General features: G+C 42.9%; 2 protein-coding genes across 6 annotated transcripts in view; one reads left to right on the top strand and one right to left on the bottom strand.

The window, feature by feature from the left end:
* Nucleotides 1–466: 466 nt before the first annotated feature.
* LOC135450545 (leucine-zipper-like transcriptional regulator 1) lies at nucleotides 467–14373 on the top strand. The gene is made up of 9 exons (XM_064718833.1): nucleotides 467–537; nucleotides 1034–1151; nucleotides 7838–8089; nucleotides 8833–8912; nucleotides 9682–9760; nucleotides 11294–11340; nucleotides 12099–12219; nucleotides 13122–13308; nucleotides 13645–14373. The coding sequence occupies exons 3-9, from the start codon at nucleotides 7936–7938 to the stop codon at nucleotides 14309–14311; spliced, it is 1335 nt and encodes a 444-aa protein (XP_064574903.1). The 5' UTR covers nucleotides 467–537; nucleotides 1034–1151; nucleotides 7838–7935; the 3' UTR covers nucleotides 14312–14373.
* A 3709-nt stretch (nucleotides 14374–18082) lies between these two features.
* Nucleotides 18083–25717, bottom strand: part of EPB41L5 (erythrocyte membrane protein band 4.1 like 5) — a 53802-nt gene continuing 46167 nt past the window's right edge. For 4 of the 5 annotated variants that reach the window (XM_064717777.1, XM_064717778.1, XM_064717782.1 and 1 more), the window contains exons 23-26: nucleotides 24845–24922; nucleotides 23969–24010; nucleotides 23458–23585; nucleotides 18083–22800 (exon numbers count right to left, since the gene is read on the bottom strand). In XM_064717777.1, the coding sequence (XP_064573847.1) occupies nucleotides 22743–22800; nucleotides 23458–23585; nucleotides 23969–24010; nucleotides 24845–24922 (306 nt within the window). In that variant the 3' untranslated portion in view covers nucleotides 18083–22742. The remainder of the gene's footprint in view (nucleotides 22801–23457; nucleotides 23586–23968; nucleotides 24011–24844; nucleotides 24923–25717) is intronic. The other variant, XM_064717779.1, reaches the window with a different exon arrangement.

Below are 25717 nucleotides of genomic sequence, written 5' to 3'. Positions count from 1 at the left end.
GAGAAACAGGCAAAAAAGCGAGCCGGTGGCAGCCGATCGGAAAGCCAAGGACACAAGTCCAAGCAAGCGCTGGGGCTGCGGCTCACCGAGAAGCGTGCAAAGGGATCTTTGGCTAAACGCTGACTTGAAAGGGCTTGAAACGGAGCACACCAACAAACACCGCTCTCCGTCCTCCCCCTTCCCACAGCCGCTACCACAGAAAAAAACCCCAAAAGTTATAGAGATGTTTGTTTCTGGCTGCGTTCAGGCCAGAAACGAGATTCTGCACTTTCCCCATGACTAACAGGGCAGTTAAGGACTAGGAGCCGTTCCTTCCGCAAGGAACGCAGCCCGCAGCACCCCGCGCATCCTCGGCTCAGCCTCCGCGCGCTCCGGCCGCAGGGACAGGGACGGGACCCGGACCCGCCCGCTCGGCCCCGAGCGCGTCCCCACCCGCGGGGCGGGCGGCCCCGAGCAGCCCCGGCGGCGCCGCGCAGGCTCCGGGCAGCGGCCGCGCCTCCGCCAGCCCCGGGCTCGCCGGCGGCAGGGGAGGGGAGGGTAAGGCCGGGGGAGGGCGGGGGCGCCGGGCTGCTGCCCCCGGGAGGCGGGGGGCGCTGCCGCGGGCCCCCGGCCGTGCGGGACGGGCGCGCTGCTCCCTCCCCGGCATCAGCCCTGCCCGCCGGGCTCAGTGCCTTGGGCGGGCCCGAGGGGCGGCAGCGGGCGCGGCCGGGCTCGGTGCACCCCTGCCTCATGCCGGCTCAGAGACTGTTTTTCTTTTCTTTCCTTGCCCCCGTCTCGGTGGGGACAAGCCCAGCCGTGTGGGGATCAGAGGCCTGAGGGGGCACCGGCAGCAGCCAGAGCCGGCCCGGGGTCGAGGAGCAGCGCTCGGGCCGCAGGGGGAGAAGGGCGCTGAGGGAAGGCGCTGGGGGCACTGAGCAGCGCTCTGCACGCCCAGCAGCCCAGCGAACACCGGCACAGCCTGGCCGGGCACACCGCGGCACTGCTGGCCAGCGGGGCTCTGTGCAGCTGTGCAAAAAGTCTCTTTCACTGAAAGGTACGAAAAGAAACAAAGCGCATGAAAGGAAGGAAGGAAGCGCCCTCAGCGCTCAGCAGCCAGGAGACCGCTGGGGACAGGGACCTGCCGCTTCCGCGATGCTGCGCAGGAGGTCTGGGTAGGAATTGCCAGAACTCTTGCTGCCTGCTTCCAGTTTGGGAGATTCACCACCCTCTTTTTGCTCATTCCCTTTTCCACAGTCAAAGAGCATAAAGCACAAAATGCCTTGTATCGAGCAAAAGACAAACAAAGAAATGCAACCATCCAAAACCCAAGCCAAAGTGCATCTGGCTTGGGATGAATACTGGACCATGTCTGCTGGGAGTGAGAATTTTTCAGAAGGCTGGACTCCAGTCCAAAACGGACCCTGTCATTTGGAGTCTGAATATGAAAACAGCTTGCAAAACATTTTTTCAGGCTTCTGACAAAAGAGTTGGTCCTTCTTTTGCTCTGGTATCTAGGCTACATTGTGCAGGCTCATGCATATCACTGGTTTTATTCACATGAGTAATTCCATTTGAATTTGGAGCGACAACGTGTATGTGTAAAGTTACTCATATGCTTTCTGTCTCTTTTGTATATTGAAATGATGTGGGTTTCGTTTTTTTCCATTTGATGGTGCAGCCCAGTAACTGTTGGCATCAAGGTTATAGTGAACCATCACAGTTATTATTACTGTTTGTCAGCTGACACCTTTGTTTTCCTTGCCAGACTAAAATGCAGCTATTCCTCTCTATGCAGTTTATTTCATCTATGCAATTATATCATGTTTTTATGCAACCATCTTTCACCTGATGGTGTAAATTCATCTCTCCATAAAAGATCTTTTTGTACTCAGCTTTTTCTCCAGTCATGACTGACAGTCATTCCAGTTGTGCCATCTGAGTTTTTCTCACACAAGTCTCTCATGACTTCTCCCATACAGAATAATCTAAACTCATACTGATTCTAACAGGATATCTGGATGTTTTAGTATCTGCCAGCTGGAACTTTTTATTTTTCTGATTGCCAAATGCCCTTTCTTTCCTCCTTCATATTTCTTCAAGCTACAGCTTCTGCTATTCTCATAACCTTGTATGTCTTCTCTATCTCATTGCTGCATTTTTGTCTAAGGGCAGAATGTCACGGGGACAAGGAAAACACAATGTCTATCTTCCATGAAGTGTGGCATTAAGTTTTAAGTGTGACTCAGTGTTTTATTAGATGCTGCTTTTCCTCAGTCAGGGGATATAAAGAACAACCAAGTAAAATTCAATGCCGACTTTTTGGTTTTAGTGGAAGATAACAGTTTTTCACTGAAGACTCTCAGCTGTCAGGCACATGCTCTAGTACCTTAATTCATGCCTGAGGAGAGTAGTCAGGCTGAGCAGTCACTGACTCCTTTGTCAACCACAGTCTTTCTTCCTAACCTAGAAAATTTTGTGAATTAGTGTGAGTAGAGTCTCCCTTAGGAAATAAAGTATTTGAAGTTACTTCAGCAGCAGGTCACAAGCTGTCAAGAAGATGCATTCAGTCACACCTAAGGACAGATTTATTACATTCAGTCTCCAGGGGACCTGCCTACTGTACCTTGAAAGAATCCAGCTAGTTAGTTTTTGTGAAATCCCCAAATGATGCCTTCTAGGAACACTGAGAACTGCTGTTTCTGGGAGAAGGGTGATGACCTGTGCATTGAAATGACCTGCTCCAGTGGTGACAGGACAAATTACTTCCAAGGAAAGGCTAAAAGGCCAAATACATCTTAAGACTGCCCTGAGAACATGGTGGGAATTGCTCATTTCTTTTCTCATAAAGTCTGAGGACCAGGAACTGTATTTCCTCCCTCTGTCATACCTGGAAGATGCAAAATCACCTGTTTGTCTCGGGTAATTTCTGCAGAGCTTCCCTGCAGCAGCACTCCAGAGTCAGGGTGTCCATTCCATTCTGCATTGTGCTGAGACCACAACACACACTGAGTTCTGCCCAAGGGTGGCGTCACCAACAGGACCCGAAATAAGATTTAAAAAGCAGATTCGGTTCCTGAAGTGAATATCCCAGTAAAGACCATAAATAAATAAAACCCATACACACGCTGAATATGAGCATAAACTTTTGCTCACACATGGCTGCTGCCCTGGATTTCTATATCCATAACATGCTGCACTTGTGCCACCCATGGATGTGGATTTAGGGAAGCTCTTTGTCAGAAACTTCATTCAAAATTGAGATGCAGTTAAATAATTAATTGCAAATGTAAATTGTAATTAACAGATTCCCTGGGGAGGTCTACTAATCAAAACTATATATTCTAATTTTTAGTTTTTTAAAAATCCCATTCTTAAAAAAAACGAAACTATCAAACAACTAACAAACAAAAACCAAACAAAAAATCCCCAGCTAATGAAATTTTAATTTACTAAGGAAACTAAGGTGGGAAAAATTTATTCACTTTCATCTTACCATAAAACATATTTAAATACAGTGGAAAAGGCAATTTCCTGATTCATATGCTAGAAATGTATATAAAAATGTAACAACCCCAGAGATATTTAAGATACTGAATTTCTTTTTTTCAGATACTTCCTCCACCATATTTGGGAAATAGATGAAATATTTACTGTATTATTCTAAACCAAGTGTGTATTTTTGTGTGTGATAAATTTGTTTACTTAAAAATAAGAAATATACCTAGCATATAGAAAATACAACTGTATATATTTATATTTATTTAAGAAGTTAATTTATTACTAGTTAAGAATTCACTTTGCAACAGAGATGAAATAGTGTTACAAAACACAACTAAAGGATTTTCATTCTTGGGTGAAAGCTTCTAGAAAAAAAAAAGAATGTATTAATAATGTCAATTTGCAAATTTTAATTTTGCAATGATACACAAACATAAATTTATTATGAACTTTTAAATTAAAGCTTTAATATTAATGTGATCTGAATTAAAGAAAAGCAGTCTCTTGCCTGCAGAGCTGCAGAAGCAGGCAGTGAGCTTTTCTCTGGGAGAGATTGATGAGGTTCTCTCTGTTGTGCAGTGAAGGTGCCAAAGCCCTCGGTGCTGTGGCACTGCTCTCTCCAGAAGGAGCAGTTACATACAGAGCCTTACAGCCTAGAGAAACTGTAATTACATGCTTTATAGCATAGAACATATTATAGAAACTGCAATATATGCTGTTTCACAAGAGTTACCCCCTTTAATATACCTGTTCATGTCAAAAAGCATTTTGAAGCACTGAGATATAGCAGCGATCATGTTTACAAATACTGCCCTAAAACTGTTAAAATTCAACTAAGAGTTATTCAAATAAAAGCTGTCCAGTTTTTCTGTCAGCTTTTAGTATGTCTGCTCTAAGCTTTATTCAGACAACAGGGTTGTTATTGTTGTACTTGAAAGTACCTGTCTTTCTTCTGGACTCTGAAATCAGGATGGAGCTGTGTCTTCTGCTTCGATTTGTCATTTTACAAACCCTCCTTCTGTCCTTCAGCTTCTCCCTGTAAGAAGCAATACCTCTTTCTGTTCCCTTCCTTTTGTCTTGACTCCTGCACTGTAAGCTCAGGCATGTGTAACTGCATGTTTTACAGCACGTGGCAGAGCCAGGCCCTTATTTCAGTACAGAATGCCAATAATACAGAACTGTCACAGACACCCAACACTCCTGGAGCCATTCACGTTTTCAGGGTGAAACTCTGAAGCTGAGCATCTCTGAAAATTACTTCCTGTATTTTGAAAAAAAACCAAACCAAAAAAACCTCACCACAGAAACAGTTCAGGTTATCTTGAGTTTAGGAAAAAATAAAATAGCAAACCAGAGGATACTAGATTTACCACACATAGCGAAGCATTGCAAGTAAACATGATATACTGAAAAAAGCCTTTTTCTCTATTCTAAACAAGTTGGGTTTGTTTCTAAAACTTTGTAAGGGCCTTGCAAGTCTCCAGAGTTTCCTCATTCATGCAGGCAGTCCCGTTAGAACAAGACTTACAATAAAACCACCTCCAGAGCCAAGGTTTCTGGGATAAGTACAAATGCGAAGATCTGTTATTATTTTTGAAAAGCAGTAAAACATCAAGTTGCCTAGTGAGAAAATGCAGTGTTCTGCCTGGAAAGGCTCAAGGCTTGAGTTCAGAAAACTGGGTTATTAACAAAAAAGCCCCAAAACAGAACAAGGTTTCCTACTTGGGCCCCTCCCCATATGAGTGGTTTCATATCTCATTATATTCCAAAAAGCTTGATCATTTTAAAAATGAAACTTTTCTGAGTGTATTGAAAACAGATGGAAATGAATCAAGGGGCTGAGATAGAAAAACGCTTTACTGAAGATCCATTTAAGCAATACTTTAAATAAATAAATCATTTGTCTGAGAAACCACATCTATCAGAAATATAAATAATTATATAATGAACATATAAACTACATTTCCTGAAGTAATTCCTGTCTTGCTACATTTCCTGAATTATTTGTATTATGAAACAGTAGTGGGGCACCATTAATTGATACACACTCAGTGCTATAGTTACTGCACTAATTGCAGCTCTCCAGGCCCTCCACTCAGCTCCTCCAGCCCTTTAACAATTGGGATTGATTGCACAGAAGCTATTTTTAGAATGGAATGGCAGAAGACTTTGGAGAGCAGCAGACATTTTTGTGTGTGCTACAGCTGTTTTGGGGGAAAAAAAAAAGTTGAATAAAAATGTTCAGAGTTGTCTTTTTGGATGTTTTTTTCTGAAGTCAGAGCTTCCTATTGGATAACTGATATTGTGTCAAGTTGAAACTGAGGTCAGTGGTGCAGGACACAGAGGACAAGGCTCAGTGATATTGTTCTCAGAAGAGGAGCAGCTTTTCTTTGGAAATGGGACTGCTCAGGTTGACAGTAGATGAACTCTGGTGGGTTGAGTTTTGTAGACAGGCAATCAAGGACAGGACAAACTTGACAGGGAGTCAGGTTTGCAGTTTAAAATACCGATGATGAAAGGCCAGATTCATTATTAACTTGGTGGGGTTTTTTCACAGCTCTGAAGTGGAGCAGTTAACTGATTGTTAGGGACTGTAGGTCTGCTTCCAAGAATGCTTCAGCTGAGAGTAAATAGCCAAGATTCACAAGGGCCAGCCAATGCTGAAAAGGTGTGACTGGGAGCTGACACCCAGTGAGTTCATCCCCACTTGGCCTTTTGTTATCCCATCCTGCTCACCTGCCTTGCAAGAGTTCAGCTGGGCTAGACAAACAATTGGACAGGACTTTGTTGCTAATCTGTTCTATGAAATCAGGGCTGTCATCATCTCTGAATGCTTGTACAACAGGAGGCAAGGCTTGGAGGAAGAAAAACAAGGAGAAATATGTAGGAAGAAGAATAACCAGCTTTATAACTGAGAAAGAAACCACAAACAGCAAGGGGACAAGCCTGTTTACCTATGTAAAGTATTGGCAACCTATCACCTTTTCAGAGTTAATGGTATCAATAGCAGTAATACCTTGGCACTGTCACACTGCACTGCATCAGCAAATCTGAAGTGTTGTACTAAGGAAGTGACTGTCCCCATTTAGTTGTGGAAGTGAATGATTTGGCTGTGGTTGCTCAGAAGCTTGGCAGAGTTAGGGAGATAATCCCTGTTTCATGCCTTCAGCTGCTTTTCCCTTTTCAATGGGATGCCAGAAAGCATTAGGGACTTACCTATAATGTGTCATTACTTCATATCTGCTAATTCCCCTGGACATGAGAAATGCACCCTTAGTAACTGCCACCCATCTTTGTGTTCCTTCAGAGAAAACATCCAAAGAATATGCTTCAGTTTCTACAGTAAATAGCTTACAATACTGGTTTGCATTAAAAAAAATCCCAACAAAATTGAAGTAGTTAATCTTGCCTTATGCTGCAAGAGATTCTCTAGCATCTCTTTGTCACTGAATATATTCCAGTTCTAAAAAGGGTTAACTTTTAGAGATTAATTAGCTGATAAATTAGGTACAATGATTTCATATTAATATGAAATATAACTAGCTTTTGTATCTAGCTGGTTTTACTGAAATCTTTGTTCTTCAAGTTGAGTGCAGCTTGCCCTGGATTTACACATTACTCTTAGGTAAATGACTCTTCCCTGTTGATTTCCATCCTGGGTTCTCAATGCAGCTGGAATCTGGCTCCCACTGAAAAGTCTCAGAATTGGGAGACTGTCACTTCATTTGGTGATGTGCCACCTCAGACACATTATCAACACAAATTCCAAAATCTGGTCTTATGCTGGGGGCTTTTTGGGTGTGCTTTGCAAAATAATCTATGTTAAAATAAGCCAGTGTTTTGAAGAGGGTTAATAGAAGAATGTTTTCCTGGTAGTTGTGTCTTCACGGAACACAGTGACATCTTGTGGCATGGGAAGGGCTGGTGTCATTTTTTTCCAGATGCATCCTCATTTCAGCAGTTTTACAGGTAAAAGTCTAAACAAATTCTGGACAACTGTTAATGCATTACTTCCATCTGTAATATTCACTCTTTCCAAAGTTCTTTTTAGTACAGATTTGTCTAAAGTACTCTTTTAGTTGTGAAAAAAGACCAAGTCCTGGTATGGTAAATGTAGTATGTTGGAGCTTCACAGTTCACCGACATTCCTTGGAAAACTTTCAGCTCCAGGAACGTTCCTGTCCCAGCCTCACTGGTACAAGAATCTGAGTCAGAATTTCTGGTGCTTTACTCAAGTTAGTGTACGATCACAGATGGACAAATTGTCCACTGTTGCTTTCGAGGGGATTGAAAAAAAAACACAGTAGTGTTTTATCATAAGGTGGAGATTTTTCTTTTTTCCTTTTTTGTCTTTTTGCAGACCAAACAGGGTTTAGCCCTGTCCCTGATATTTTGGGACCCTCCTGTGGCATGGCAGCCCTTTGCAGGCTGATCCTTGGATAGGATCCCGGTATCAGCATGAAGGGAAGAGCTGCCGGCGGAGCGGCCGAGGCGCAGCAGCCGCGCCCCTGTGACCGCTACAAGCACGCCTGTGCTGAGTGCAGGGGCTTTGTTTATCTCTACGGAGGGCACGGCAGCACCACGCTGAGGGACTTCTGGAGATACCACACAGGTGAGCCGGCCCCTGCTCTTGAGTGCCAGGGTTAAAGCCATTCCACATCCGTCATCGTGGAACTGAGGCTGCTCTGTGCTTAACAGATTATCCTCGTTTAAGGTCTTTCTGTCACAGGGCTGGATAAACTGCTTTTTGTTCATCGGGCAGATGGGGGGTGTTTGCTCCTCTTGCAAGTGTCCACAAAGTTTTGATTTCAGTTCAGTTCCTTTTGTTTTTGGGGTTTTTTCCCTCGAGCAAAAATACTGAGTCATTTAAAGTATCCTGATTCTAGCAAGGGATATCAATGAGCTTTGCTGACTCTCTAACACAGCAATAGTTCGTGCATATAAAAGTGCACAAAGGGAACATGTGAATACAATACCTTGTAGGTTTGCAGTATCAATGCACTATCAAATACAAGCCTTTGTATTTTTTTACTTGATGTATAGTTTTACCTGTTCACTTGTTACTGGAATAAAACAAAATTGTGCTGGGGTTTGTGCTCATGGAATTGTCCAAATTTGATGTAGGTAACAATTAAAATAGAAGCAGTAACAATTATTGTATTTAAATGTAACTATTACTGTTATATACAAATTTGCTAAATAGAAAAATTCATATATTTCATTTTTAACAGAGGAAAGATGACAAAATGCTTCATTTTAAGCAGCACAGCCACATTCAAAGCCCACCTTTTCACCTTTTCCCTACTGTTAATGTGTTGAGTGCACCACTGTCTTAACTTCAGCTTTGGTTTATAGTGACAAATGAATGGGAAATGTTGGATTGCTCAAGAGACGGTCCAGAAGAACTGGAAGAACATTCAATGGTGGCTTATAAGGTACTAGACCAGGATTATATTGTCCATATCCTGACATTTTATTTCCTCCTATACAGTGCAATAAAATGCCATAGGTATTATGTACTGAAATGCTGTGCCCAGAAAGCATTTTGTGTGGATGCAGCTCTGGATGTAGCTGTACCTGTGTTTGGAAATCTTTCTGAACAGTGGCAGTAATTCAGCCCTGCAGCAGCCCCCTGGTTTCCTCAGTCAGTGCTCAATAAGCAGCAGTAATAGCAGATAAAGACCCTGGCAGCACTTTCTCTGACTTATCTGTGCAGTTGTAACAGTTGCTCTGAATTCATTTGCATGATCAGCCGCGGCACAAAAACATTCACTACAGAACTCGCGTAGAACAGGGACGGGGGAGTAAAGCACAGCAAGAATTACAGCCCTGCCTGTGAGGGGAAGACAGAATTTAGGATATCAAGAGCTACCACACAAGGAAACATTCCTCTAAATATGCATAATCCAGTATACCTGAGCAATGCCTGAAGAGAGCTCCAGATTCCCAGCCCCAGGCTGACAAGAAGCGAGCAGTTCTGAAATATTGTTCCCATTAAACAGCACAGTGTTCTTCAGGGCGTCCCACTGGGAGAAAATAAAGAGAGAAAAATTAAAAATCAGTGGCTTTTTGGGATTGTTAAAAGATCATCATATTGTTAACTACATTTTGCTGATAGCAACCTTTGCATTTAAGAATTGTTTTTAAAATTATTTGCATGCGATGTGCCTTCCTGTAAGCAACAAATATTTGTGCATTTTGCAGGGCAGCCTGTATATTTTTGGTGGAATGGTGGATTCTGCTTTCACACAAGCAAAAACTCCTCTCTGGATATATGACATTGGTATGATACACAATAGCCAGTATTTTCCATGGGATATTCCACAGGCAGTAATAAATAATGAGAACCAAACTGTTTTCTTCTGCTTGTAACAGAGCCTTCCTTAAGCTTTACAACAAGTAATGTGTGTAAAACTGTGTGCATATTTTCCCTTCAAAATCAGGCTGTTCAGCTATCAGAGATGCAGGTCTTACTTCAATTAGAGAGGATTTTATGGGAAAATTCTATGTATTTTAAGGTCTCAGAATTTCCATTCCTCCCTCTCTCCTTCTTACATTTACTATTTGATCATAAGACATGATAATTAATGTATTATTTAATTTTTATTTTTAATGCCACATATATTTTAAAACCAAGCTTTCTTGGCTTCTACTTTCTTATGAAAGAAAGTAGATCAGTAAAATATATCTCATTTATACTTTTACTGAAGAAAAACATAAGCTAGAGCAAGAGAAATCAAATATTAAATAAGATGGGAAATTAACATCAACATTTTATAACATGAATTTCTTTTTTTTCTCCTAAGAACAAACATTTGGGATCTCTTAAGTGTGTATTCTAATAAAAACAGTGCAGTATTTGAATTTAATAGCAAGGTCATACATCATGGATTCACCCATTGGAAATCCTGTGTACAGTAATAGCTATTATTATATTATTATTATAATAGTTATTTTGATGTCAGATTGGGAGGAGAGAGAGAGAGAGGGGCTTAGTTCCTTTTGAGCCACTAAGTCTTGTGTCCAGACCAAGATTTAAATTTCCTGGCTTCTTCTGCTACTTCACTATGTAACTTTAAATCAATGGGGGTTTTTCAACCCTTCCTTTGTGTTTTACACCCCTTCCTTTGTGTCTGAGATAACCTGCTGGAAGAAAGAAAAGCTTCAGAACATGTTTTAAAGAAGAAAGCATCTTCTACTCACAGTACTTACCAGTGGAAATTGGAAATGAGTTATTCACCATTGGTTGTGTGTCTAGCTGTTTCATAGTTATTATTTAAAATCTTTTGGCAAGAATAGCTTTAAGTAATGCGAGCCTGCACTGATTCCTCATTGTATCTCTGTGCTGTGTTATCAGATATTTCCTCTCCTTCACAGTGATCCCAGATCTGTGATTGCTGGCTGTTATTTGAGGGCTATTTAAGGGACCTATGAAAAAGAACAAGAAAGAATAAGTCTGCCATAATAAGGTGTGTGTGGCAAGCAGGAGGAGTCATACATCCATAGGGAAATCTGGGATTCCTATGAGTTCAGAAAATGATGATAATCCCAGGTTACTTCTGCATTATGAAATTCAGCTTTAGGAAACAGGAATACAGTGTGACACCTGTGTGATTCTGTATCAGATAAGGATAGAGGAAAACTGTTCAAACTGTGTCTCCTGAAGTCTCTCAGGCTGCTGCCCTAGCGGGATTTCTTCAGCCTTGTCAGTAGAAAACACCTTGAGAATGAGCTGTGTAATTTGAGCAGTTACTGTGGGAGGAGTGTCCTCTTGTGGTGCGGGCCCTAAACTGCGCTTTATTAACTCAATCCCCAGATTCCGCAAGATGGACAGAGAGCTGCAACGAACCAGCAGAGACGGAGGTAAGGAGCCAGGAAGTGGGGAATGTGTGAATCAAATGCCTGTTGCTTTGTTGATTAAACAGATTGCTTTGAAATATGTTCCCCCAAACAGTTCCAATCTCATCTCTTCAGAGACATGTGGCTGTATGTTATTTCTTTGCACTTTCAATAACTTAAGGCTTTTTCCTTCTTCAAAACAGTGTTTAAAAATACTGCTCTTAAATTTTAAGTCCTATATAAGAAGTTAAGTCCTCTCCTCTGCTGCTGCTTCTGTTTCTCTGAAATCCCTATCAAGAAAACTAATTTTAAATGGAATATTGCAACCATACGTGAAGCCTGTGCTTTTAAAAGTAGGGTTGTGAAAACAGATTGGCAGCCACGCTAATACATTTTGGAACGTGAAGTGCTGCAGCATTTTTCAATTCTTCAGTGTGAACACGTGGACTCACCAAGTTACTGCCACTTCTAATTGAAACCTGAGTGGAAGCATTTGTGGCTTGGTCTTTTGAGATTGATTCTGTATCACTACACATTAGGAATCACTCATTTTTTGCTACTGAAACTTCATCATCACAATGCTTCTATACCTTGAAATTACACCCAAAATTTTCTTTTAAGATGTGACACAGTTACCACTCTGGTTACCTTTGCTTGATGGAGGAGTAAGAGAAAGTTTAGGACTGCAGGGTCATTTGTGGGGGAAAAAAAAAATGTGAATTTCCCAAACAGACATTGCTGCTGGTATGACTTTATAGGTTTGTATTTTTGAATTGTTCTAGAGCTCTGCACCAGCTAACAGAAAAGGTCACAGTGCAGTCGTGTACCATTCCAGCATGTACATCTATGGGGGATACTTTGGCATCAAAGGCATTTGTCAGGAGTTTTGGGAATTCCATTTTGGTAAGTTAAAAAAGCAGGATAAGGTTTTGATCCAGTGTAAAACAACAACTGCAGCAGGAAAGCTTGCTCTGCTAAGAAAATTCTTGTCAGTAGAAATGCTCCAAGTTAGTTTTGGCTTCTCTTTGACAACATTTAGTGATAAATTGTGTCAAATTCAATTAATTGCTAGCTAAAATTTATTAGACTATTAAACTGGAATACATTTTGCAGTATTTGCCAGTTTCACAGCTGAAAATCAGACAGAATGTTTGTTTACTACCCAATAAAATTCTTCAACGATTACTTAAAACTTTCAGATCCAGCAAGGACCCTGATTTCAGCCTATTAATGCCATCTTTTGATCTCAAATCTCCAACTGACCACAGAGAGTCAAACCTGAAGGAGATATTTTATTAGCATATTCATGACCAGTCTGATTCTTGCAAATGAGATGATTCTCAGAGATTTCCTAAATGCATAACTTGTTATCTCATGGCCATTCTGACACTATTTTGAAACAAATGATGGGTTTATCTCATCCTTCCTTCCCTCACAGGGAGAATAAGCATAGACATTAACAAATTAATGTTTTTGTTGACTGATTTTTTTCCTTCTAACAGCCAGGAAAGTATCTTTCTGTATCAGAGTCAATGAACTGACAAAGCTGTAGGAAAAACTGCTCTGTAAATAAAATTTCCATGGCATCTGTCACACAGCATCTGACATTTTCATTAAAAGTTTATTTCAAAACTGATTTCTTAAAATGCACTTTTTCAGTGTCAGAATTTAATATGTTAACTCGTAATAAGCTTAGAGCAGAAACCCTTATTCTCCAACTGAATAGCTACCTCCTGCAGGAAGCAAATCCTTTCTCAAATAGGGTAAATTTGATCCATGTATATGAATCAGTGGTTTTGTTTCAGATACCAGGAAGTGGGTGTGTGTCTCCAGCCCCGGCCACAGCAGCGGCCCCGGGGCGCGGCACGGCCACTCGGCAGTGGTTTATCACACAGCCATGTACCTCTTTGGGGGGCTGGTGGGGCTCACTGAGCAGAGGGACTTGTGGAAGTGGGACTTTGCAAGCAGCAGCTGGTCCAGCATCAGAACAAGGTAACCTGTTCTATTTGTTACACTAAAAGAGCAGAGAAAGAGAATTGATCTTACTCTGATTCTGCGTGCGGGTGGAGAGGGAGCCGATGCCCTGTTGGTAATTGCAGGGATTGTTCAGATCAGGATGCAGTGCTGCTGCCATGCCTGGGGCTCCAGTTGGCTTTGCTCGGGAGAGCTGTTGGCAAGGCGTTGATGCAGCTGTCAGCAGTGTAATTTTGATGTCCCAATGCAGCTGTTCAGCAGTCATCCTTCTGAGTCAAAAGGAAAACAGAAGCTAAAATCAGTGCTAAGTTTCTTTTTGGTCTCCCCTTAACTGCTGGTTTCTCTTACCTTCAGCCAAGGACCTCCTCCAGTGGTAGGTCACGCTTCAGTAGTCTGCAAAGACTCTATGCTGATTTTTGGTGGAGGGATTTCCAATTCCAGCCCTAACGATGACCTCTGGAAGTATCATTTCCATACGCAGACATGGAAGAAGCTTAGCAGTACTACAAAGGGAAGCTTTTCTCCTAAAATGTATCACTGCATCTTAGGAATTGGTGTGGACTTCCAAACTACCTCAGATTTCACTGATACGTTCCCCAGCCACTGCAAGAGTGAGCAGAAGGCCCATCCCCAGCTGGTGCCCATCCTGAGGCACTCTGGCTTTTGCAGCTTCTTCTGCCCACAGCCCACGGAGCGGAGCAACGCCATCGAAATGAAAACCTTCAGCCTGCCCCTGCAGCCAGCAGAATTCCCTGCCTCCCACACCACTTCAGAGACAGGACTAGGCCCAAAGAGAGACAGGAGCTGTTTGTCCAAGGACAAGGCTCTCCCTCTGTTGGCCTGTTCAGGAGAGGCTTTTGCTGCTGCTCAGGCTGTGGGTGAAGAGGAGAGACCTGACTGGGGGTGTGTGGCCACGGGGGGTGGGATCAGCAGGACCAACACACTGCTGCTCATCGGGGGCAAACCCTTGTCCAGCTTCTCTGAGATCTCCTTCAGGCAAATGGAGTTTGATTGCTTGTGATTGCTTTGCTTGCAAAGTGAAGGAATAAATTTCCACCACCGTGGCAGTAGGTGGAAAACCAACTGCTTGCAACTGTCTTCAGCTTCCTATCAGCACGCTGGGGAAAAAAAATAATTAAACCTTCTCATACTTGCTGTGAACAGATTTTTTACAATGTTAACAAAACCTGACATATATTTAAGTCACAACTTGCATGTAAGTTGTGATTTCTGAGAGGAGCTTGTTGGAATGCTGCTCTTTTTGTTACTTTTCTCCTGGTCACTTCATACCATTTCAAATTGGCAATGGCTGAGGCTGCCTTGAAAATCAGAACTGCAGTAACCCATGCTGGCTCCACAAGATGCCATTTCAGGGACAAAGCTTGCTCCTTTTGCACTGGCATAAGAGAGAAATACAGTCACATTTGAGAGTTTCAATTAGTCTTAACATGAATGTTCTCTAAGATTTTATATTCTTGAGTGTCCTTTGCAGAATGTATTTGCAACATGAAAAGGCCTATGACAATGGAACCCAACAAACAAATCAGCAACTGAATTCCAGAAGTTATTCAAGGATTGTATATAACCTTGAGGAAGTGAAACAACGAGTGTCCCCTGGAAATCATCAGCAAGGACCAGAGGAAGGGCATTATACCTGTGAGAACAAAGGATGTGCCAAATGAGTGTTGGCTTTAATGGCTGAACACAGAATCGAAAGATTTCCCACAGTGTGGTGGGGAGAGAACAGAAAGAGGAGGGCTTGACAGAGTGGCACAAAGCATGGGCTGTTTGCACTGGTAACTCATGTTTTAGCCCTAAAGAGATTTCTGCTTTTCCAACTCTTTTATCACCCTACATAGTACTTGTTACACATTTCCTCCCTGTTGCAGTAAGTTCTGAGTTCATATATGGCTTTTTCATATATGACTTTTCTTTGCTGAAAAGAAAAAAGTGCTTGTTTTGCAAGGTAATATTGTCCAGTGTTCAAAGCACTTAATTCCAAAGAAGTTACTAAATACCCACCTTCTGACAGAACAGCAACTGTCTGTAAGAGCTGCTGGTGTCTGAAATTACTTGAAAGTTAATACTTCCAAGTATTTGAAAAGTTCAAATACTTCCAAAAGTTTCATAGGAATAATGACTTACAAGTAATTTACAGATTTCAAGAATATTTAGAGATACTTTCATCATCTCTTCACAAGTAACTGTCATGTGAATTCAGTAGGAGAATTACAGATGGATTTGCAAAAGGTACTTAAGAGTTATTTGCACCATCCATGACCCTTACCTGGAAACAGAGAGGACTGTACACTGCCACGTGAATAAAGCCTGCTCTGTTTCCTATCACTGTGTGCTCATGTTCACCTTTATGAGTCTAAAATATGTGTTTGTATTTTCTAACTGAACAAGTAACTTACCTTTCTGACCAAGGAACACGATTGTGCAAGCCCCAGTCATCTCCCTGCACTTCAGCCGGCTTCAGGGGCTGCCCAGGCTTTGAATTTCTCCCCCAAGAACAAGAATTTCCCAGTTTGAGGAGGTTTGTTTGGAGGGACATCAATACAGTGCCTGAGCTGAGCATGTACTCAGCACTGCAGTCTTAAATCAGCAGCTTGTTTTCCTGGTGCTGACTGACAAGTCTGTTTTGGCTTTATCCTGAGAGCTGCTGTAACATACAGCCTTTTATCTAGGATTGACAAGGGAAGGAAATTTAACTGGAAAGGGCAACAATAAGCCAGTGATTTTTCCAAGTCACGCGAAGGCCTCCTGGCAGGTAGCGGTATCCTGGGGATGTGCAAGAGCCCCAGGAAAATGGCATCCAGCCTCTGCCATTCCTTTCTTCCTGCCCCCTCAAACTCTCTTCCTTTGGCAGCCCCACGAAGGGTTTAACATTTACTCGGAGCCAACGCAGGCGGGACAGAAGCCAGCCCAAAGGCAATGGCTTGGCACGGGCAGGAAAAGCAGCTTGCAGTGAGCCCATCTCCCTGTTGGCTCCCCCGGGCTCTGCCCGTGTGCCAGGTCAGGTGGGGGCACAGCACTGGCAGCACCACACCCACTCCATCACTAAGGGTGCCAAACCTTGAGCCAGCCCTGAGGGCCCCGCTGTTCCCTGCCCCGGACAGGACACCAGGAGGGCAGGGGCTCGGGAAAGGCCTGGCTGCAGGGATGGGAGCTCAGGGCTGGGAGGCTGAGCTGGAGCTGGGCCCAGCCATGCTGTGCAAGGGAAGAGAGCCTTGATCCTCAGGTGGGGCTCTGTGCTACAGCACCTTTGCTGAAGCCACTGGAGGATCTTTTTCCCCCTGTGGCCCAATCCCAGGTCTTCAGAAAACAAGGGTGAGCTCAAGCTGGAAGAGAGGGGCGTTGGGAAATGAAGTGATTGCATCCCACAAATGCCCACAGGAGTGCCTGACACCTCAGTCCACTCTGGCCATGCACAAACCATATTTCAGGTACCCTCCAGTGTCCAGACCTAGGGACACAATCCTTGCTCGCACCACTGTGAGACTTCCTGATCATATCCCCTTCACACCTCAGCCAGTGCTATCAGCTCCACCAAAAGGGTTCTCAGAGCATCTCACTCCTCTTTTCCCACTGCAGGCACCTTTTCAGAGAGGCAGAAAAGAGCCTTTGTGGATGTGCTTATGGTATTTCTCCATAACTGTAGCAGTTAAGAATTCATCCCATGCCCAAGCGAGTGACTAAAAGCTGCTGCCATCTGAAAGCTCGGTGGTGGCCTGCATGAAACAACGAATGGAATTACTCCAGCTAGTGGCAAATATTTAGCAACAAAACACAACACCCCATTCTTGGCTGGGACTGAAGGGGCTGCCACTGAAGTTGGCTGTTTAGAATGTCTATGAAAAGCAGGGAACCTTGCACATATCTGATATGCTTACAGAAATGCAGTCCATAGAACAAATGCAAAAGGATGCAGAATTCTTGGCAACCTCATCTGACATAAGATGTGCTGTTGTATCATAAATTTTATATAAGGGAACAAATTGATCAGCACTAAACATATCAACAAACTCATTGTTTTAACTGACTTTCGGTTTCTGAACATTAAAATGTATGAATGGCAGAAATATTATCCTCTAAAATGCAGATATTCAAAGAAGGTTTTTACTAACAGAAACACCTAAATGTTTCATTGTTTTGAGTTGTAAGTGGATTTGAAGAACAGTTCAGTGATTTATCAGTGGGATCACAGTTTGACCTACACAACAAATTATGCCACCAGAGAAATTATCTCCTATGAGCTTAGTCATTAGGATGGAGTAATTTCTCTTCCTTTTGATACTTTCCAAACAGTTTTTGAGAAACAAAGATGATCAAAGGGTTTAGTTGCCCTTTGCTACCATCTTTAGCATTTAGCCAAAGTCAGGGCTTGGGAGTAAACAGTTCCCTTTAAACAATCAGTCATTAGTGCTGCTGCACTTGGGAGCCCAGCCCAGTCCCTGGCTGGAGACAGGAGTGAGGTGCTTGGTGAACCGGCCTGCGCTGGAACCACACCGGGCAGCTCGGGCTCCCCTTCTGGCACTGCACACCTGACAGTCCTGGGCACTCTCAGCTCTGCTGGGAAAAAGCCATTGAATTCTTTAGCATCCACCTGCAAGCTCTGGTGCTGTCCTAAGTTACACTTTAACTGACAACAGGCTAAGCTTAGAGCAGCAACTCGGTGTCCCAAGCCCCAGCTGACCCACCTCTGAGTGCTGTGCCATGGAACACAGGGGGCCCAAAGATGACTCTGCAAGACTTTTGCACTGACATGGTGTATTTAAGACAAAACTACAGTACAAACATTCCAAGACTGGGTTGAGTGGACTACAGATCTACTTGTTCCCATGTCCAGTTTCAATACAGATCTCAGTGCAGTGCCTAAGACAGTTCATATGTCACCAGTGTTGTGAAACAGAAGCAAGAGGGTGCACTTTGTTTTATAAAAAACCCAACAAATAAATTATACATTGAGAGCTATTGCCAAGCTTTACATATAAAAAGTAAAAATACAGTAGTTAGTGCGGCTTTAACAAAACAAATCTAGCTAAAAAAATATTCTTATATACTTTAAAAATAAGTTTGTCCAGTTATGTAGGTGGGGGTGGTGTGTGTGTTTATGGAGCAGAGTGCTCAAGCCAAGCAGTCTAAAGGAGGTGAATTCTGCAGGAGAACCCCGTGGCTCCCGGCCCTGTGGGCGAGGCAGTGCCTGCTCCTCAGGCCAGCAGCGCCCGGCCTGGCTGTAGGGCCGTGCTGAGCATCCCCGCCGGCACTGCCCGGAGCCAGCGCAGCGCTGCCTCTGCCCCGCGCTGTGGGGAGGGCCCTGCACTCCTGTCGGTGCTGCCAACACCTGCAGCAAACACACCCGGCTCACCCCGGTGTCACTGAAAGGCCATTAGTATATCCTGGTCTGTCTTTTGGTTGAAAAGTTGATTGTCCAGCTGCATTTGAAAGCTGTGACATTACAGTGTCTAACAGCTACATATATATATATATGTATGTATAGAGATACTACGGCTTCCTAAACTCAGAAACACTATGTGCCCAGACAGAGCTTTAAATGCTAGCTGGCTGCTAGCTGCTATCACTTCACCAGTAGATTTGGGTTGTACCAGAAAATGTTCACAATGTGAAAAATACATCCCGTGCTGTTTGTGAAGGACACACTCATCCCAAGAGAATGTCTTTGCTTCATGAAATGAGAAGGAAGGAACAGGGTGCACACAAAGGGAGAGCAGGCAAGGACTGCAAACAGCTTGTAGAGAGACCCACACATATCTGCATTGTTCACCTGAGGTGCTCTAACAGGGCTGCAAATTTTCTTGCCAAAGTTGTCTCCAAAAAAATGTCCAAAATTATCTTACATAGCTGTCTGTCTTTCACAAAGTATGAGAAAAATTTAAGCTTAAAATCAAATACATTCAAGCTAATTCATTAACCATGACTGATTAACAGGTAAGTAGGTAATTTATGTGCTATAAATTACCTAATATTAAACTCTATTACCACTGAACTAAAGAAGAGATTCCCTTAATTCTGGTATAAGAAAGCCTCAACTCCGACATTTTAATGCCCATTTCCTAAGCCTGTAAATACACACAGCACATGCAGACTCTGGTTGTCCTAAACGGATGAGACTGAAATGCATCTCTCTCAGGTTAATCAGTCTGAGATAAGGGCAGAGATGCTGTTATTATAAACACCAAGATTTCTATGAAACCTTTTACTCCAGTCACAGAATGTGACTGGAGTAAAATCACTTTTACTTTCAGATGCAATCACTTAGCATTCATTCATTCACTCCTGTCAACTCTTACAGCTTTTCAGTGGTTGGCAGACCTGCCAACATCCTGACACCAAATTCACACAAAAGCTTTATTTATAAATCTCTTTAAATAAATACCAAAAAATAGACTTTAAGAACAAGCTTGGACCCTATAGCCAATCAATCAATAGTATAGCAATGGCAGGAAAATCCTTTTTTCAGTAGCACACAGGCATTAACTGATACTTTATAACACTAACTGTAGGAACTATTATGCCTATTTGTGTTTGATAAAATGCAGGTGATGAGGAATGCTACAGTACCTGTTAGGCAGTCATGTTGTAAGACAGTAGTTCTAGCTGCAAACCAGAACAGTGATGCCAGACTGCAGGATGTTCAGATCACAAACCTGTGTCACCTTGGTCTTGCCAGGCTCCTACATAAGCAATGGTTTGGTTAGATAAGTAAGCTACATCAAGGTAAACTGAGTGAACAGTTGCTCCAAGTATCAGATTTTGCTGAGAGAGTTGGGTTTGTAGCCCCAAATCTATAAGATATTGCAAGTTCCCAATTTACCAGTTGAAGTGTTTGCATTTTTACATGAAGTTTCAAATATTAGTCCTCTGAAAATTGAGGAAAGCCTCACCCCTTTGAAGTTTCTGTGTGTGTGCATGTGTGTAATTACAACATTCCCCTCCAAACACGGCTATCCTGACCATGCTGAAATAACAGTTGGTTATTTGGAACCATTTAGATTTCAGGGGACACACTCACCACACGCTATTTACTTGTTATTTGCTGTGATGGCTTGGGAGGAATCTAAGGATGGTATTCAACACACAGTGCTGGAAAACTGTAAACTTCTGTTATTCCAGTTTTGGGAGGGATTCAAGCTGACAGTTCGCAGAGCTCCTGAACCCAACGGGAAGAGCCAAATATCAAACATGCCTAAGAAAATGCTACTGCATTCTGTCTATTTACAAACCCAACACATGTAGCTGGTGAATGCCAGCTCAGCTGCTGAGCAAACAGATGAATAGCAAGTGCCAAGTTTCCACACACAGTCCTGGCTTTGTGCAGAAAGCAGACTGTTGCAGCCATTGCTTCCCTTTTCCTGCAGGAACTTTGCTGGCAACTGCATTATTAATCCAGACTGAGACATTTGATATTCGAATCAGGAATCTTCTACATTTTAAAAAGCAGTAAGGCTGAGACTTAAAAGTGTAAAAAAAAGCTAATACTCAACTGGAAGTAGCAATGAGAAATCTGAAGGGCTGGGAGCAGGACCTGCCATGTGCTGCCCTGGTGCTGGCTGGAGAGGCACCTGCAGCACCTGCCACTAATCCTGAAGTCCTGGCTCCTGAGGCAATGGCTGCAAAGCACTGCCTGCAGAGTCACTCTGGTATGTCAGTCCTAGGGGCTTTCTCTGGTCCCTACATTCCTCTGTTAAGGCCTCAGGGGTTTTGAGACGTGGCAGTGGGTAACGTAAAATCCAGATAAAATCCACGTGGCTTCTCCCTTAACGCTCATTCAGCATCTTGCAAAGAAGAGCATGAGAGCAACAGCAGCACGAACACCTTGGTCTGAATGCAGCAGCCTCGCTGGGCCCAGCTCACTTGCACAACCCACAGTGGTTTGGTCCAAACCCTTATTTACACTGAGACACGTGCACACAGCCAGTGGGCAGAAATGAAATTGTGCATACAGGATCCAGAACAAATTTTCACATTTAAGTTTGTTTGTAAGAACCACATGCATGTAAGTATCTACAAACAGCGGCACTATTCAGAAAATGCCCTCCAACCTCAGTCACAGGTTCAAGCTTCTTCCTCAGAAAAAAAGATCACAGCTGTTTCATCTGTACTTCTCTGCTAGATGTGGGATTCATCATCTTTGTTTCTGCTCTCTGTGACTCTGCATTACTTTTTTCACAGACTACATCATCAGGGTCCATGTGATGATACTGCTGCCCAGAGCTCAAAGGATCTCTGAACTGTATGCACTGTACCCCAAACCTGGGCACCCAAATGCCTTCACACTGGGCAGTGTGTGCTCTTACCTTCCTTCTACAAAGAAGTTAATTGCTTACAGGAATTTTTAATCCTTTTTTCCTATTTTCACCCTAGTCCTTCTGTTATTTGTTCCACATACAACTACTAGATGACACTTGGAATAGGATTCAAAGTGGTGTTAAAAATTGATCTAGTTGCATCCTCAGGCTGCAAAAATACCTGCTAAGTATTCCTTAAGCCCAGTGTCTGGAAAAAACACCCAGAATCAGCATGAAGAGAAACAAGAAAACTGTTTTCCTTTCTAGTCTTAGAAGACAACAATACTAATCAATAAGCAATTCCTGAAGCAAGCTGCACTCACACCTTCACTGCTTTGGCTCTTAAAACATACAGACCTCTAGTCTAAAATGTATTTGACTCATGTAGAAAATGAAATCATCAGTACAAGTATTCTGCTGTATTCTGCTAATGCTACAAGCTGTTTGGCAGGTAATTTCCATTTTCCTGGTTGCAATGAACAGCAGCTCAAACCCAGTCAACACAGCTAGTCACTGATGGATTAGACTCTCATGCTTTCCAGGTACTGTAACAGGGTGTGCAAGGATTATTAAGGGGGTTAAGGCCAAAAAGGAGAGCATGTGTTGGTACAACGAGGGAAAACCAGAGAGAATAATCACACAGAAGAAAATGTCCTTGGCTGCACGGAGGGACAGTGACCACCACGGAGAGCCTGTGCAGGCACGGCCACGAGGGGGCCCTGCGAGTTCTCCTCATCCCTGCTCCGTTCATCATCCCGCAGCCATCAGGGCCCCAGCTCACACCCACAGCTCTGACACCTTCCAGCACCAGAGCCAGCTCAGGGTAAGGAACCATCAACCAGCACGAGCAGGACACAGCTGCTTTCTTTTCCTCAGTTCAGAACTAGCGCCAGTGTGACAGTTCGCTTCTCCTGAAGGAGAAGATCGAATGTGCATGTGGTTTTACATCCCAGTTCAGGCTGCAGTTCCAGTTATTGTGAAAAATGCAGAAGTCTCTTCCTGGATCCTGGCAAACCAGCTGGCTGTCTGACTCCCATTCAGAACGAGTTTGATCCCAAGCAAGTCTTTTGGAAGGATCCCATGGAGACATGTTAGAAGATTTGAGTTTTTACAAGGTGAGAGTTTCAGACACTCCTTCTTCTAGAGTTCAGTGGTGAGTAAACATTTTGTTCTTACTGCAGCATCCTCAGCAACTGGGCTAAAAGGGGTGAAAAAAATAAGGTTCTGTAAATACATTCCTCCAAAAAGGTCTGCCATGATGCATTACAAGAGAGGAGTATTGCTTCAAAGAGCATTCATGGCTGTTCCCCTTGTAACTTAATGAGACCAACAGACAAACTTTTCTAATGGACAACTGCAGCAGAACAAACAGAATAAATTTAAACAATGCAGCAGTAGCACCACTGCCATTCTTTAAAGATGGTCACTGCAAGGCCTGGTTGTCACTGCCATCATTCTGCCTCACCAGCATGGCAGAATGGAATAGCAAGGGAAAAGGCTTCTACCAGTTGGGTTTTCTGACACTCTTATAGCTTGGAAGTAACTGGGAGGGCATCTCCCCCCTCCCACCAATCCTCTGGCAGGTACTGAAACACTGTAAAGAGATTTCTCAGAAAATTCTTCAGTACCATAACTTCAGTCTATCATTAGAACATCTGAGCAGGTAAGGAAAGAAACTGAAGTGAAATTATAACATACACACATCAATTTATTTGTCATACTTGACATGCTATAAACTGAGACAGAGCTACAGTTTATTAGCACAGCAAAACAAGGCATTGTGTCTAAATGGCCACTGTAACTATGTCAGAGGAAGCAGTAGGAGTGCCCACACAGACCCGTGGAGTGAGCTCACCTCACTTCAGGTGCCTGCTGGGATGGGGTCAGCCCAGCTGAGGACGTCAGGGTCTCTGTGCTGCCTTTCACTGCCTTCAAAGATAAGGCAACGTTATTTCCCAAAGGCCCGTTGGAAACCAGTCCGGTCTGAATGGGGAAGAATGAGATAAGAAACTCAAAACACCAGCCAGGACCAGACAAGCTAACTTTTCAATATGATTTACATATAAATGGCAAAAATAAGATCCATTAAACTCCAGACTGGGCTTTACTAATACAAATTCTGTAAGAAATTTTATAGCATTTACCTGCAGTACAATACAGCAAAAATGAATTTAACTATTAACAGGATATGTTGTCTGAATCACTCCAGCTGAATTAGTTTGCTTTGTTTTTGAAGGTCTATAAATTCATGTACCAGATCAAACTATAAAAAATTATTGTATTTTATTATTTAACTTGAACTCCTTTTTCTTAATCATTGACAAAAGCTTTCACTTTTTTGTTTAAGAAATGGTTAAGTAACTCACTGGCACTATCCACCTCGGTGTTACAATGGGCTGAGAAGACACCTACAAAAAGCAAATAAAAACTCAATTAAAAGGTTGAAAGCAGTTAAGAAACGTTGTCAAAATAGCATACCTCCCAAAACAACACCTCCCCCAAACCAATCTCAGATATTTGCCCCTTGTTAGCCTTTGAATCACGAGCCTGATTAGCTGGAGACGTGGCACCCACTGAGCACACACAGAGCCAGACACTCACTGGGTGCAGTTTCAACTCAGTGCTCCCTTCCAAAGGAAAGAATCCATCATCTTTTAGTGCTTTGTGGACAATCTTAATCCAGAGAACACTACTGTGAAGAGTCTGAAAGTCCTCCTTCTTCCCCCTTTCTCTTGGTGCATACAATATAACTCATTTTTGCCAGCATAGATTACAAAAGATTTCTTTTTATCTATATAAAAGGCTTGATTAGTATTACAAGTCTACTAATCAAGTATTTGTGTGTATGTCTATATATACACAGACATATACACATGTACATACATCTTCAAAATATAATTTCTGAATTATGTATTTCTGAGCCCTTATGTATCCCTTATTAAGTGTGAGAAGCAGGCTGGCACTTGCAGCTCTACCAAAACAGTACTAGAGCTTCCTGTGGCACACACACAGGCTCACTCTGCAGGCTCCTTCATTTCCCCTGCAAAGCTGTCACTCTACACCCCTACTGCAGCCACCCTGCACGTGGGGGCCATGTGAGCAGTGATCCCTGTCCTTCACTTTTTACCCCTGCTGCAGATCCAAGCCTGGCAGACAGACACTAAAGCCAGAGAACTCTGAGTCCATGAGTAAAAATCACTGTTATGTGCAAAGGAAAAAGTCTGGGTTTGAAATACATTTACCCGAGGTGTGGCTTCTGTAAAGTCAATTAGATTCTCTGTCAGTGATGTTAAGGAAACGTCCTGGTCATCTGGAGTGCTCTATGGAATAAATCAGTTTTGAATTGAATTCCCAGTAGCAACCACACAGGTCTACTGAACACTCTAGTGGCTTCCTGAGTTATAGACCAGTATCTTTAATCAACACTACTTTTTATCAGGCTTATTTTTTCACGTCTTTCCATTTGATCTTTTAAAATAGCCTTTTGATTTCCGTTATTCTCATTAATGTACTGGAAACAACATGATTGCTACTGTAAGCAAGCAGTGAAACTGTCCCCTCCCCTCTGCGTGGGGTGGGGTATGCACCATTCGAAAGCTCAGCAAGGTCTGGAGTGGGGTGTTTGAATTCAGGGAAATTTATGATTATTCAGTGGGATCAACTATGTAATACTGGTTTAGAGACCAAACAGCTACAGGGCAGGATGTTTTGGTCATCCAGAACAACCTGTCAGTCTGCTCAAGTAAATAAAGGCAGCACAGGTCCAATGCTATTGGACACTGCTTTTGTTCTAGAGAGGGACAAAAGAAATTTTACTCCCCAAATTTGAGCTCTTCATGGAGTCCAGTTAAAAAATACCTTAAGGTAACTAGAATATAACAAATGAACATCTAAATTTAAACTTTTCCTTCTGTGGTTCTTTTGATGGGAACTGCCTATGTCAGAATTTCATCCCTACCACCTTCTCACTGGAGCATGAAATCCTTGGGATGCAAGGGGCTCCCTCCAGTGTGAGAAAAACAACCAGTTTAGAAAAATAAGAGCTATGCCATGAACTGGAAAGGACACGAAGAAATGGCCTTTGCAAAGATCTGTGCAGTGTCCCTGCCTGCTTT

The sequence above is a fragment of the Zonotrichia leucophrys genome, chromosome 7, assembly GCF_028769735.1.
Source record: "Zonotrichia leucophrys gambelii isolate GWCS_2022_RI chromosome 7, RI_Zleu_2.0, whole genome shotgun sequence".
In the NCBI taxonomy this organism is placed as follows: domain Eukaryota; kingdom Metazoa; phylum Chordata; class Aves; order Passeriformes; family Passerellidae; genus Zonotrichia; species Zonotrichia leucophrys.
Note: the sequence above shows the minus strand (reverse complement) of the source record. Positions and strands in the feature narration are given on the sequence as shown.

What these genes read in the sequence shown, in the direction of transcription:
- LOC135450545 (XM_064718833.1), top strand. Translation starts at nt 7,936, where the DNA reads ATGAAGGGAAGAGCTGCCGGCGGAGCGGCCGAGGCGCAGCAGCCGCGC. An exon ending in CTTCTGGAGATACCACACAG is followed by an intron (nt 8,090 to 8,832) that starts GTGAGCCGGCCC and finishes TTTGGTTTATAG; the next exon opens with TGACAAATGAATGGGAAATG. An exon ending in ACGAACCAGCAGAGACGGAG is followed by an intron (nt 11,341 to 12,098) that starts GTAAGGAGCCAG and finishes GAATTGTTCTAG; the next exon opens with AGCTCTGCACCAGCTAACAG.